This window comes from Hyperoodon ampullatus, assembly GCF_949752795.1.
Source record: "Hyperoodon ampullatus genome assembly, chromosome: 1".
Taxonomy (NCBI): domain Eukaryota; kingdom Metazoa; phylum Chordata; class Mammalia; order Artiodactyla; family Ziphiidae; genus Hyperoodon; species Hyperoodon ampullatus.
In genome coordinates this window covers 167,866,673-167,882,307 of record NC_136914.1, presented here as the reverse complement: position 1 = coordinate 167,882,307, position 15,635 = coordinate 167,866,673, and the positions used below count along the sequence as shown (strand labels likewise).

Sequence of the window (15,635 nt, the reverse complement as noted above, 5' to 3'; positions counted from 1 at the left end):
TACCATTTTAATTATAATGTGTCTTGGTGTGGACCTCTTTGAGTTCATATTCTTTGAGACTCTCTGTTTCCTGGAACTGAATGTCTGTTTCTTTTCCCAGGTTAGGGAAGCTTTCAGCTATTATTTCTTCAAATAGGTTCTCTGCCCCTTTCTCTTCTCCTTCTGGAACCCCTATAATGTGAATGTTAGTGCACTTGACGTTGTCTCAGAGGTTCTTAAACTTTCTCATTTTTTTAAATTCTTTTTTTTTTTTCAGCTTTGGTTTTTCCACTACCCTGTCTTCCAGTTCACTGACTGTTCCTTTGTATTTAATCTACTGATGATTCCTTCTAGTGTATTTTTTATTTTTATTGTATTCTTCACCTCTATATTTTTTCTCTGTAGTTTCTAGCTCTGTTAAACTTCTCACTGTGTTCATCTATTCTCCTGAGTTCGTCGAGCATCTTATGATCATTATCTTGAATTCTTTATGGGTTAGATTGCTTATTTCCACTTTGGTTTGCTCTTCTGGGGTTTTGTCTTTTTTCTTCATTTGGAACATATTCCTCTGTCTCTTCATTTTGCCTAATTCTCTGTTTATTTCTATGTAACTAGTAGGTCACTTAGCTTTTATGATCTTGGAGAAGTGGCCTTCTGTCGGAGACATTTAATGGGCCCCAGCAGCACCCTCCCCTCTGCTCACTAGTGCTATATGTTCTAGGGGGTGTCCTCTTTGTGGGCTGTGTGGGCCCTTCTGTTGTGGTGGGGCTGACTACTTTGGGTGTGTGGTAGGTGGGGCTGGCCCCTGGCCCAGTTGGCTGCTGGGCCTTGCCTTGTGCGGTGGCTGCTGGCTCACTGGTTGTTGTGGCAAAGTCTACAATGGCAAGCTGCATGTCCCAGGGGGTCCTGGGGCTGGTGCTGGCTGCAGGTACCTGGTGTTGGTGTTGGTCCAATACCAGGTGTGCTGTTAAGCCCCCTGCACTAATAGACTAGAGAGAGTACTCCAGAATGGTGCTTACCAGCACCAGTGTCCTAATGGTAGAATGAGCTCCCCAAAATGGCACCCCCAGTGTTTATGTCTGTGTGGGGAGTCCCAATTCCCTCCTACCTCTCAGGGAGTCTCTCCAGGGTCAGCAAGTTTGTCTGACCGAGATGTCTTTCAAATTACTGCTTCTTCATTGGGACTTGGAGTGATTGAGATTTTGTGTGTACCCTTTAAGAATGGAGCACACTTGTCTCTCACATATGCAAACCCCACTGGCCTTCAAACCCAGACATTCTAGGGGCTCATCTTCCAGGTGCAGGAGCCCTGGGCTGGGGAGCCCAATGTGGGGTTTGGACCCCTTGCTCCTTGGGGAGAACCTCTGTAATTGAGATTATCTTTCCATTTGTGGGTCATCTACCCAGGGGTGTGGGTCTTGACCCTACTGTGTCTCCGACCCCCTTAGCCATCTCATTGTGGTTCTTCGTTATATCTTTAGTTGTGGAAAATCTTTCTGCCAGTTCTCATAGATGATTGCTCTGTAAATAGTTGTAATTTTCCTGAGCCTGTGACAGGAGGTAAGCTCAGTGTCTTCCTATTCCACCATCTTGGCCACACCTCTGTGGATAGTTAGTGGTTAATGAAACAATATATACACTTGGTTTAAATTTATATTGAGTTTTGTGATGGATTTTATGAAATATTGAAACTGTTTTTAGAATAAGAGGCAACAATTAAGCAAAATGCCTTCTGTTACCTGACATACATCAAGTGCCACGTACTGGGTAGTGTTTTAAGTACTTTAAATATACCAACTTTTAAAATCAGTACAACAATGTGATGAAGTTGGTAATGTGATCATCCCAATCTTATATATGGGGAAAGTTAAGTAACATAGAGGTTAAGTAACTTGCCCATGGATTACCCAGCTAGTAAGTGGCAGAACTAGTATTTCTCCAAAGCTCATGCTCTTAACCACTCAACTATCCTGTCTCTATATTGCTATATTGGTAATGACTATTATGGGTTAGACCTTGAATTCTCCTTTGAAGGGTTCATAGTATAAATATCAGAGGCATGTAAACACATAATCATAATTTGATAGGGAAAGGCATAAGGGAATAAAGGTAAAAAAATTTCCTTAACTTGGTTCTTCTGTCTTTATGTTTTTTGTTTTGTTTTGCTTTTAAGTGAGACTGTATTCCAGCTACATCAGTGGTTCTCAGCTGGAGGCAGTTTATCCCATAGAAGACATTTGGCAATGACTGGAAACATTCTTGGTTGTCACAACTTGGCAGAGGGGAAGAATGCAACTGGCAGCTAGTGGGTAGGTGCCAAAGATGCTGTTAAACATCCTACAAAGCCCTTCACAACAAACAATTACTTAGCCCAGATTGTCAATAGTGCCGCTACTGAGAAATCTTGTTTTACATATTTCTATTTTGTGTACATCTTTCCATGTCAGTACATACCTTTAATTCCTTTTAGTATTATCTGACTTTGGCTTCATCAGTTTGGGTTGTTGTAACACAGTACCATAAGCTGGATGGCTTAAACAACAAAAATTTATTTCTCACAATTCTAGAGGCTGGTAAGTCCAGAGTCAAGGTTTCGGCAGATCCACTGTCTAATGAAGACTCTTTCTGGCTTGTAGACAGCCATCTTCTCATTGTATCCATGCATGGCATAGAGGGGAAGTAAGCTCTCTCCTGTCTTTCCTTAAAGAGCACTAAATCCCATCTTGAGGGCTCTATCCTTATGATCTAATTAACTCCCTAATTACCTATCTCTCTTGCTTTTTTTTAAATTTTATTTTTGGTTGTGCCAGGTCTTAGTTGCTGCAGGCAAATTCCCTAGTTGTGGCTTGTGGGCTCCTTAGTCACGGCTCACCAGCTCCTTTAGTTGCAGCACGTGTGCTCCTTGGTTGCATCCAGTGGGCTTCTTAGTTGCAGCCAGTGGGCTCCTTAGTTGCAGCTCGTGGGCTCCTTAGTTGTGGCATGCAAGCTCTTCGTAGCGGCATGCATGTGGGATCTAGTTCCCTGACCAGGGATCGAGCCCCACATCCCCTGCATTAGAAGGCATATTCTTAACCACTGCAGCACCAGAGAAGTCCGTCTCTCTTTTTTTAATTGAAATATAGTTGATATACAATATTATGTTAGTTTCAGGTACATTACAGTACATTATAGGTTATTACAAGATACTGAATATAGTTCCTTGTGCTATACAGTAGGTCTTTGTTCTTCATCAGTTTTATATACAGTAGTGTATATCTGTTAATCCCATACTCCTAATTTATCCCTCCCCCACCTTCCCCTTCGGTAACCATAAGTTTGGTTTCTGTGTCTGTGAGCCTGTTTCTGTTTTGTAAATAAATTCATTTGTATTAATTTTAAGATTCCACATATAGGTGATATATAATATGTCTTTGTTTGACTTAGTATGATAATCTCTAGGTCAATCTATGTTGTTGCAAATGGCAATATTTCATTCTCCTTTTGGCTGAGTAATTATTCCATTGTATATGTATATACAGCACATCTTCTTTATCCATTCCCCTGTTGGTGGACAATTAGGTTGCTTCCATGTCTTGGCTATTGTAAATAGTGCTGCTGTGAACATTGGTGTGCATGTATCTTTTCGAATTAAGAGTTTTCGTCTCTTCTGGGTGTATGCCCAGGGAATTGAGTGGGATTGCTGGATCATATTGTAACTCTATATTTAGTTTTTTAAGGAACCTCCCGACTGTTTTCCATAGTGGCTGCACCAATTTACAGTCCCACCAACAGTGTAGGAGGGTTCCATTTTCTCCACACCCTCTCCAGCATTTATTGGTAGGCTTTTTGATGATGGCCATTCTGACCAGTGCGAGGTGATACCTCACTGTAGTTTCGATTTGCATTTCTCTAATAATTAGTGATATTGAGCATCTTGTGTGCCTGTTGGCCATCTGCATGTCTTTGGAGAAATGTCTATTTAGGTCTTCTGTGCATTTTTTGATTGTGGTTTTTTTTTGATATTGAGTTGTATGAGCTGTTTGTATATTTTGGAAATTAGCCCTTGTTGGTTGCACCATTTGCAGATGTTTTCTTACAGTCCATAGGTAGTCATTTTGTTTGTGGTTTCCTTTGCAGAATCTTATAAGTTTGATTAGGCCCCATTTGTTTATTGTTTATTTTATTTCTTTTGCCTTGGGCGACTGATCTAAGAAAAAATTGCTGTGATTTATATCAGAGAGTGTTTTGCCTGTGTTCTCTTCCAGGAGTTTTGTGGTATCACGACTTACATTTAAGTCTTTAAGCCATTTTGAGTCTATTTTTGTGTATGGTGTGAGGGAGGGTTTTAACTTCGTTGATTTACATGTGGCTGTCCAGCTTTCCCAGCATCCACTTGCTGAAGAGACTGTCTTTTCTCCATTGTATATTTTTGTCTCCTTTTTCAAAGATCAATTGACCATAGGTGTATGGGTTTATTTCTGGTCTCTCTATCTATGTGTCTTGTTTTTGTGCCAATACCATGCCGTTTTGATTACTGTAGCTTTGTAGTATTTTCTGAAGTCTGGGAGGATTACACCTTCTGCTTTGTTCAGTTTCCTCAGGATTGCTTTGGCAATTCTGGATCTTTTGTGGTTCCATATAAATTTTAGGATTATTTGTTCTAGTTCTATGAAAAATGTCATGGGTAATTTGATAGGGATCACATGAAATCCATAGATTGCTTTGGGTAGTATGGCCATTTTAACAATATTCTTCCAGTCTAAGAGCATGGGATGTCTTACTGGCAAAAAAGAAGAGCATTCTAAATATGAGGTGAGCAGGTACAAAAGCATAGAGGAATAAAGCTCATAGCATAAGCAGGAACTCTTGAGTTGTCACAGTTGAATTTAGGGTCAAAGTGGCAGAGACAAGGTAGACTACTAAATAAAAACTTATTTTGCATATTTTGAAAATAATGATAATTTTATTTCATTATTTGTATTTTCTTCCCTTTGATTGATCAAGAGCACTTAAAAATATTCTCATATCTTAGGGCTTCCCTGGTGGCGCAGTGGTTCAGAGTCTGCCTGCCAATGCAGGGGACACAGGTTCGGGCCCTGGTCCGGGAAGATCCCACATGCCGCGGAGCGGCTGGGCCCGTGAGCCACGGCCGCTGAGCCTGCGCGTCCAGAGCCTGTGCTTCACAACGGGAGAGGCCACAACAGTGAGAGGCCTGTGTACTGCAAAAAAAAAAAAAAAAAACCCAAAAAAACAAACAAAAAAAATATTCTCATATCTTAATTATCATTTTTACATGATATAAAACATACAATGAAAAAATTATCTGTTGCGTATAAGGGAGGCAACATAGATCCAAACAGACAGAACATTTTTGGGATATGGGTGGATATATACAGCTAAAGCAAATTCAACATTAGGTGCATCAATATTATGTACTCCAGTGCTATACACAGCTTCAATTAAAGGCTTCACTTCAGAGTATGGCATGTGAAGGGGAAATCCAGAGAACTGAAGGAAAGCAAAACAAAATTTTTAGTCATTAGTGAACGTGAAGTTTTCACTATATTTTTTCCCTAAGTAAGTATGTACAGTTCTTAATATTCATAATAAGTCTTCCTTTTGGATCTTAAAGTCATTTATTTAGTTTTGTTTTTCTGTCCAGCTATATATTAGCAATATAGAAAATGGAGAGAGGCTAAATGTCATTTTTTGTTTTAGTTGCTAACATACTGACTTGGTGTTTAAGACACCTGTTAGTCACCCACCCACTCTCCACTGTTTACTTCTTTCTTCCTAATAGCCCCAAGTTTGCATAGAAACCCGTGCAATTCCAGGGACCTAGGTTAAGTTAATACCTTCTATCCCCTTGGCCCCTGTTGATCTACAGGAAAGAATGTATAATCTAGGAAACTTGAAAGGGATAGTGGCATGCAGATGCTCTGTCATGCTCACAGCAATATGTGTGCAGATGTGAGTCCTGCCGGGAACTATTCCAGCCATTTGCTACCACAAGAAAAACCATCCTGTGGGTGATGCCACCACATGGAGGAGGGCAGAGTGGGAAGACTTGCAGACGTGGTATAGCCCTGATAGCTACTCACCCCTAACTTTTACCTAAATAAGCCCATAAGTTGATAATGTTCAAGCTTGTTTGAAGTAAGTTTTCTGTTACTTGAATTGAAAACATCCCAGCTGAAAAATGAGCCTTATAAGGTAAAGGTAATTTTTAGTCAGTGAGTAGAATTAAATGTACAATTTGATTTCATACTGTTTAGCCAATGAGGCTTACTGTTTTAGTTTGAGACTACTTTCTAGGTTTTAGGATCCAGATAAAGGATGTGAAAACACAGCACTACTGACAGTCAGTAGAGAAAGCCTATTAATGAAAGTTTTTCTTAGCAATGAAAAGCAATTAGTATAAAATATCCTTAAAAAAAAAAATCTGACCAAGAATGGTTGGTTTCATCTTTATGCTCAGTTGAGTCTAACATGATTTAGCCAGATATTTTTATTTTATTTAATACTCTTGCAATTTTATAAAAGATTATTTTTCACAGGAACCTCCTACAAAAAAAGGTGGTGTTTTGGTTTTATAGAGGCATTTTGCTCTTTAATGGTAGGTTCATTCTGGAGATTTGAACTTCTAATCACATTTTTTTAGTCTGTGCTGCTTCATCTGTGTACTTTGGGGAGTAATTTAGGCATTTTGATTCCAAAAACCCATAGTACTGAGCAATTTCCAATTTGAAATGAACTACTTACCCTGTAGTCTCCTAGCTGTTTCAGCAGTTCTGCTCTGTGGTCGTCTTCCACATCTTCTCCATGATTTCTTTCTAATAGAGGCAAGAAGTGACGCAGAGTAGAGGTACAGTATCTATTCCACCGAGTCAGATGGCGAGGCCTCCAGTCCATGATTTTTTCTTTTAGTATTTTTTCAATCCTGTTTATAAAAAATAAGCTCCATTTTTTGGCGACTTGACTTTTCCCTTGTAAACAAAAATAAAAAATAGTATTCTGAAACTATTAGAAGAAAGAAGATCTTTTTGGGGAATTTGTTGTTCTTAGGATCCCAAATAAGGCTGTATTTGAAATTTGCAGTTGAGAGTAAATTGGTATTTTTTAGTAATAATACCTTAAAAAGGATCACATTTAATCTTGTGCAGTTTGACATGCTGCTCTTCACACAGCTTGAGACAGTGGAAAGGACATACAGGCTTTGAAACTAGAAAGGTCTGGCTGGGCTCAGAAGCCCCCTTTAACACTTGACAAGTATGTGGACCTCTCTGAGCCTCAGTTTCCACACGTGTGAAACTGGCGAAATAAGTTCTATTTTACAGCATTATAAGGATTATTGGGGCTCAAATAGTCTCTTACTAGCTTTCTACATGTGTTAGGTTTTTAAAATAGCTGAAGTTCACTTAAGCACTAATTGGACAAAATGGGCATATTTAAGCTGAGGGTTATGGTATTGTCTGAACAAGACCCATAAATAACATGACGTTGAACTCTAATCTGAGGTAGAGTTTTTGGAGAACTACCTATTATTGCTGGATTTCACTGCTGTATGTCTCACACCATGCTGATGCTAAAGCCTTCTTTTGAGCCTTGGGATTTAGAGATCACATTTGTACTTTGCATCTATAAACATGAATTAAAGTTTAATTGCCCAAATTATTTCACATTGATCCAGGCTGAGGATTGTTTAGTTGGATACTAACACTCCTAGTGACAGACTGCATATGCATTTATGGATATCAAGTGACCTGTCTTGTAGTTCAGCTGCAGCCACTTTATCGGTGCGCTGGTAAATTAGTTCTTCTGGCTATAAAAGAAAAAACAGTTCAGGAATTTTAGAAATCAGTTACACTTAATTTCAATAGCTATACATCCTTTTCTAATTTTTTTTTAAATTATGAACTCTCAGACATTCAGTTAGTTAGACATCGAGGATAATGTAACAGATGCAGATATACCCACGACGTACTTTAAGTAAAGCAGCACGAATTATAATGCTTTGTGGTTCTTTCTCAATTTTATCACCCTTTTCTGTCACAGAAGTAACCATGATCTGAATTTGTTTTTTAGCACTCTTTCATTCAACATATACTGAATACCTCCTGTGTGCCAGGCACTTACAGTGAAGGGGATAGAGCTGTGAATAAAATCCCTGCTCTCATGGTGTTTACATTATAGTCAGTGGAGATAGGCAAATTAGTGAAATGTGTTTATGATTTAACTACAGATGTATGTATCCCTAAACAATATATTGTACTGCATGTTTTCTGAACTTTATGTAATAATTTTATACTGTAAACATGCAATTTTTTCTCCCTTAACATTATATTTAGAAAGCAGATACATATTTTCAGTGTGCTTACTAATATTCATGAATATTAATTCATTTGTGTAACTACTATAAAATATTCTACTATATACCATAATTTATCTCTTCTGTTGTTCCAATTTTAGGCTTTTGCAAACAGTGCTTCTATGAAAATTGTTATGTTACCTTGTATACATGGGAGAATTTCTCTAGGGTGATTTTTCTTAAAACTTCTTTCGGAAAGGTTTGATCCACAGTAAAAAAATACAGTTTATATTACACACACAGTATCTATATATCTATAGCTATCACATTTAAAGTTTTAGTAAACAGTTCTCATGCTTACTATTTATAATCTACTACTGTCCAGGACCCTCTAAATTAATGTTATGAGCCCCTCCTGGATCATGCCCTGCAGTTTGATTTCATGTTTCAATAGCAGTGATGAAATTAGTGAATTGAGACCAGCATTGAAAAAATTAAATGAAATATATTTTGTGGTATTCTTTTGGGTCATGGGACTCTGTATCAAAACTTACTCTTTTACGTATTTGTGTACTGGTTCCTGATATGATGGTCTTTCTTATTGGGCTTAACTAACTTTGAAAATGAAATATTATTCTAGACTAAATATCTAGGAGTGGAATTAAGGGTCAAAATATATCTGGCTACCCAATATAACGATATCACATTCCTCACTTTCTATATCTGCATTTAATTGTTAATAAAAAAATTGTACCTGAACACTGGAAAGGCCAGGATATGGAAGGCTTCTTGAAAAGAAAGATTTCCATAGCTTGGGCTTGGTGACATCAAAATTCATCCTTAATGGGGAATCGTATTGTTGAATATTAAACCAAATCTAAAAAAGACAAGACTACATTAGCATATATGGTAGCAGATGTATGTGTATACGTGTGTGTATGTATGTTATATAAAGAGAGACAGCAGAGAGAGAAAGGGAACATGTAGCTTGCACATTTTTTGTCATTTTGATTTTTAAGACTGATAAGCACTTTATGGTCAGTGGCATCATATAGTTGTCACCGGCCATTTTTTTTTTTTTAACATTTTTTATACCTGCAGTTGAGGTGCACCTTACAATTAATTGTAGGTTGATGAAATAAGGTAGTTCCTGGTGATAAGACACTTAGAATCTTTTGGAAGAAGACAGACAAGGCTACTCCCTTCTCGGGCTAGCCTTTCCTAACCTTGCTCTTCCCAGCCTCCTAATTGTGGTAGGTGTCCATCTCTTTGCTTCCACAGCACTCTGTAACCTCTGAGATAGCACCTGTCTTACTGAGGCACTGTAGCATATTAATTCTGGAACCAGACCACTTGCATTTGAATTCTGGCTCCAACATTTACTAACTGTGTGACTTTGCACAGTTTATTTAATTACCGTATGCCTCAGTTTCCTCCTCTATAAAAGTGGGATGATAGTACTTAACCTCATAAGGATGACGATAACATTAAATGAGTTGATTCATTTATACCTCTTAGAACAATTCCTGGTACATAGTAAGTACTCAATAATTGTTAGCTATTTTATTACTATTATTAGTATTTATCATTATTTATAGTTGTTTATCTCACTAGACTATTAGATGTTGCCTTGAGGACATTTGCCACGTGCTTTACTCACCATTGTATCATTAGCATCCAGCACAGCTCCTGGTTGGCATGTGGTAGGCATATTGAGTAACTGTGTGCATGAGTGGTGAATTTGTCCATTCAACATAATTAAGTACCTTATATTTAGTCTCAGTTCTAATCACTGTGGATAAAGTTGTGAATGAAACATAGTTTCTACCAGCATGCAGTAGCTAATAAGAAGACAGTGCAAACAAACAAATACATGGGATATCAGATGATACAAGATGTGGTAGATTGCATCCCTGGCCCCAGTTCTTCACCCCTTCCTGTACCCACAGCCTTTGCCCTGTTACTTGGCAGTTACTCCCACTAAAAGGGCAGAGATGTATTTCCTTGCCTCTTGACTTTTGGTCAGTACAATGGGATAGCAGTGTCATTGTGTGACTTCTGTGTCCAAGCTTAAGCAGCTCTGTGTGTTCCTGCTTGCCCTCTTGTGCCTCTGCCAATTGTCATTGCCCTGAGTTCCAGAGTAAAAATGCATGAAGCAGGGCTCTCCCAGCCTAGGCCAGCAGAACCATCCCAGCTGACTCAGATCCATGAGAATAATTGTCTGAAGCCATTTCTTTTGGGGATGGGTTTTTGGTATTTTGTTGTGGCAAAAGCTAACCTTACAAGGGCTATGGAGAAAACTGTGCAGAAGAGGTGAAATTTTAGGGTAGGCAGAGACATTTTCACTGGAAAGAGCATGAAGGAGTGAGGGAGAAATTAATGAAGATATCTGGTCAGGGGAAGGGTCATCTATGCAGAGGAAACAGCAAATGCACAGTGTGTTTGATGTGTCTGAGGGACAGCAAAGAAGACAAAGTGACTTCAGAGGAGTGAGCAAATTAGAGCAAGAAAGAGACGAGCAGAAGATGATGGGGGCAGGGCAGCTGTCAGATCATAGAAGGCCTTGTGGGCCATTTTAAAGACTGAGGCTTTGACTCTTGAGTGAGCCAAGAAGCCACTGGAGTATTTTATGCAGATGAGTGACATAATTTCCTTCTATTTTAACAGGAATATTCCTTGCTCTTTTGAGATTAGACAGAAGGGGGTAGGGGCAAGTCGTTTAAAGAAGGCAAGGTCTTTAAGAATTACAATTTGGCTGTAGGGTAGGGAGTGTGCAGAAAGTAGTGGGAAATAGCACTGGAAAAAAAGAAAGATTACATAGGGCTTTCAAATCCAAGGTGAGACATTTATTTTTAAATCTGTATACAGTGAGGTACCCTCAGTACTTTTTGAGCCATTGAATGATGAAAGCTGAAATTCAGAAACAATCAGGTATCAGTGTACCAAATAATTGAATTGGAGACAGATTATTTAGTTGGCTACTTATAGTAATGCAGGATGAAACAGTAATGATATGACCTGGAAACAGAAGAGGCAGAAACTATATGAGTTGGTATCAAAAGGATTGAAGTAGGAGGAAGTGAGGGAGGGGGAAAATCAAGGACAGTTCTGGGGTTTGAATCTGGGTAACTGACATCCACAGAAGTAGGAAGGCCAGGAGGAGGAGCTCTTTTTAGAGATAAAGGAGAAATGATGCGAGTTGTGGATGGCCTGAGTTTGCGATTTTGATAAAGCATCTGGGTGTCTAGCAAACAGTTGAAAATTCAGGACCCAAAGATTCTGGGGCTAGTGACAGAATTATGACTTTTTTTTGCCAGGATAAACTAGATAGAGCTATAATAAATAATGTGTGGTTCTGCAAGAAATCTAAATGTAGAATTTTCAGGAAAATCTACTTTTAAGGTGTGGAAAGAAAAGCCAGTGGAAGAAACCTAGGGAACTATTGCAGAAAAATGAAAATCAACAGTCCTTTATCAGTAAACCGAGGATGAGAAAGTGTTTTTTCCATGAAGAGGTGATTAGTTGTGTCAGATGCCATAGAAAAGGACAGGAGAGTGAGGAATGGGAGTAAACCATTGGATTTATTTATCCATTAGCAAGACACTGGTACTTCTCAGAGGTTATTTCTGTAGAATGGTCAGGGAAGAGGACTAGATTATAGGCGGTTAAAGTCTGAATGTACTGAGGAAGTGGAAGCAGGGCATATAATAAGTATTTAAAGAATTTTGGAAGGAAAGGAAGGAGGGGCAATGGTAGTTTAGGCTGTAACCGGGTTGGGAGAAGCATATTTTAGAATTGTTGGACTTCTGAGCCTATTGATGGAGAAGGAGAGAGAAAACATATAGAGGCCAAGTTGGGACAGCTAGTGGAGTCAAGTGTTGGAACAGGAGTGGAAACACAAACATGGGTGGAAAGGGGAGACTTACTTCTTGGCAAAGGAGTGAAGGAGGAAAAAGGCTGACAGTCCAAAGAGGTGGTGTGGTAGAGCAGGGGCAGTTGAGTTTTCAGAGTGCCAGGCCTGCAAAACGAGCCTGAGGTCCTCTCCTGAGGGTGGCCGAGGCTTAGAGCAGGTTCAGAGCAGCTGCCGTGTGGGATGGCCGGCATCATGAGCCACTGCTGCCTGTCTTGTTAGAAGAGGAGGAAAGGGGGTCTTTCTTCCTCACAAAACTTGGGCTTTATGTGAACTAGTCAACCATACAGTAATTGTTTTGAGAACTAATAATTTTGACAAAGAATGGAGTTCTCTGTAGGCTTTTTCAGTGCCTGTTGACTCTGCCTGATTACTAATATGACCTTAAGATGGTTCTCTACATGTATTAATAGATGGAGCTTAGCAGATCATTTATGATTATGATAATGCTTTTAATTAAAAATAATAACATGCAAATTGTACACTACACTGCTCTTTTGACACTTGTAATTAATAATAGTTACCATTTGCTGAATACCTATGAAAGACAGGTACTTTGCTGGGTGCTTGGCATATGTTATCTCTAATTATAGTAGTAACCCATAGACCAATGGTCTTCAAGGTAGGGTGCACATCACAGACATAATAGAAGAAATATTAGATCTTCTAATTATTTCTTTTTATTTTAAGAGTTTCTTCTGTGTGTAATATAATATATTGATACATAAGTAAATACATATATAATTTATAAATAAAAATACATATATTGGGGATATATGCTCAAATGATTTTTCTAACAGATGAAGTTCAGAGAACACTCAGGTAGATAATGATTATAAAAAAAGTCACAGTAGCCAACACAGGGTTGCTACTGTATGTTAGCTGCTTTGCCTTGATTATCTTATTTACTTCTCACAACTACTCTGTAAAGTAATTACTAACAAATACCTTCATTTTACCAATGAAGAAACTGATGCTGTATAAGATTAAGAAACTTTCCTAAGCTTACATAACTAGTAAATGATGATGTTGGAATTTAAACTCAGGCAGTGTGATCCCATAACTCATGTTTTTAACCAGTGCCTTATATAGTACTCTTCATAGTTTAATGGCCCCCCAAACTGGGTGCAAGCAGAATCACCTGATGGAACCTGGGAATCTCTTAGAAAAAGAAAAGGAAGAAAAGAAAGACCATCTTTTCAGGTGATAAATTTGGCTCATTTAGTTCTCAAAACACTATGCAGATAGCTAGTGGAAAGCAGCCACATAGCACAGGGAGATCAGCTCGGTGCCTTGTGACCCACTGGAGGGGTGGGATAGGGAGGGTGGGAGGGAGGGAGACGCAAGAGGGAAGGGATATGGGAGCAGATGTATATGTATGGCTGATTCGCTTTGTTGTGGAGCAGAGGCTAATACACCATTGTGAAGCAATTATACTCCAATAAAGTTGCAAAACAAACAAAACAAAAAACAAAACAAAACAAAAAAACCCACTATGAGTTCTGCATCGTAAACTCTTACTTTGGAAGGGAAAACAGGACAAGCCAGGATACAAACTCAGGTCGTCTGAATCCAAATCCTAAATTCTTTCTTTAACCTCATTCTGCTTCTCGAAGATCAGGTGACTAATTCAACCAAAAGTTTTTATTTAGAACAGTTCTGCCACTGTGCTTGACACTGTGTTTCTTTAATTGGTATTATATATGTTTATGTAAATTTTTTTGACACAAAATATTATTAAAATCAGATCAATTAAAAAAAAGCAATAGTCAACCACATTTAAGAGGAAATGGTAATACTTACATTATCGGGACCTATTAAACAGCCCACACTTTTTAAGGGGCAGAATGTATCAAATTGTCCATAACAATGTCCACTGCAGGGATTCCATATTAAATAGTGACTTTGCTCCCGAGTCAGCACATAGGCAGTTGGACCCTGAAGGAAAATAGCCATTAAACAAGTTTCCAATTAATTATGCTATTAGGGTCAAGAGTAGTTTGTATAGACAGTTCATTATTTTAGTTGGACCCCTAATTTCTAAACCCCATGGCTAATGGTGAAAATTATTTTGCAGTTCTAGATTATGCTGAATTAATAAAATCAAAAGTTTATTTTTGCAAAATTCTTGCATCTGCAACTAGTGTGATATAGTGACCAAATAGGAATAGTGGTCATATTACTCAACCAACATATCTTTTTTTTTTTTTTTAAGTTAAATGGAATAGGTTGTGGGTTTTTTTTTTTTCAGTTTTACTGAAATATAATTGATGTACAACACTGTATAAGTTTAAGGTGTACAACATAATGATTTGACTTCCATACATCATGAAATGATGACCACAGTAGGTTTAATGAACACCCATCATCTCATACAGATATATTAAAAGAAATAGGAAAAAAAAATTTTTTTTCTTGTGATGAGAATTCTTAGGATTACTCTCTTAATGACTTTCATTTATAACATACAGCAGTGTTAATTATATTTATTATGTTGTATATTGCATCCCTAGAGCTTATATATCTTATAACTGGAGTTTTGTACCTTTTGACTACCTTATCTAATTCCCCCTCCCCCATCCCCTGCCTCTGATAGCCACAAATCTGATCTCTTTTGTATGAATTTGTTTTTGAAGTATAATTGACCTACAACACTATGTTAGTTTCTGGTACACAACATACTTATTTGATAATGTCTATACATTTCAAACTGATCATCATGAAAATTCTAGTTATCATCTGTTACCATACAAGGATATTACATAATTACTGACTATATTCCCCACACTGTATATTTCATATCTGTAACATTTATTTTGTAACTAGAAGTTTGTACTTAATCTTCCTCACCTATTTCTCTCCTCCCCCCTCATTCCTCCCCCCATTCCCCCCTCCTCCCCCCATTCCCCCCTCCGCCCCCCTCCCCCTCCCCCACCATTCCCCCCCCCCTTCCTCCCTCTGGCAACCACCTGTGTTTTTTGCTGTATCTATGACTGTTTTTTTTCATTTAAAAAAAAATTAATTTATTTTTGGCTGCGTTGGGTCTTCATTGCTGTGCACAGGTTTTCTCTAGTTGCAGCGAGCCGGGGCTACTCACTGCAGTGGCTTCTCTTGTTGTGGAGCACGGGCTCTAGGCATGCGGGCTTCAGTAGTTGTGGGTCGCGGGCTCTAGAGCACAGGCTCAGTAGTTGTGGCACGCAGGCTTAGTTGCTCCGTGGCTTGTGGGATCTTCCCGGACCAGGGCTTGAACCCATGTTCCCTGCATTGGCAGGTGGATTCTTAACCACTGCACCACTAGGGAAGCCCTCTTTGACTGTTTCTGTTTCATTATGTTTGTTCATTTGTTTTTTAGATTCCACATACAGTATTTGCCTTTCTCTGACTTACTTCACTTAGCATAATACCCTCTAGGTCTATCCATGTTATTGCAAATGGCAAGATATCTTATGATTTGGCTGA

At 38.6% G+C, this 15,635-nt stretch overlaps 1 protein-coding gene across 1 annotated transcript in view; it reads right to left on the bottom strand.

Moving 5' to 3' along the window:
• Positions 1-4,422: 4,422 nt before the first annotated feature.
• Positions 4,423-15,635, bottom strand: part of CC2D2A (coiled-coil and C2 domain containing 2A) — a 131,177-nt gene continuing 119,964 nt past the window's right edge. Inside the window, exons 32-36 of the mRNA XM_079707442.1 lie at positions 13,980-14,114; positions 9,021-9,143; positions 7,722-7,780; positions 6,721-6,898; positions 4,423-5,466 (exon numbers count right to left, since the gene is read on the bottom strand). Coding sequence (XP_079563568.1) covers positions 5,278-5,466; positions 6,721-6,898; positions 7,722-7,780; positions 9,021-9,143; positions 13,980-14,114 — 684 coding nt within the window. The 3' untranslated portion in view covers positions 4,423-5,277. The remainder of the gene's footprint in view (positions 5,467-6,720; positions 6,899-7,721; positions 7,781-9,020; positions 9,144-13,979; positions 14,115-15,635) is intronic.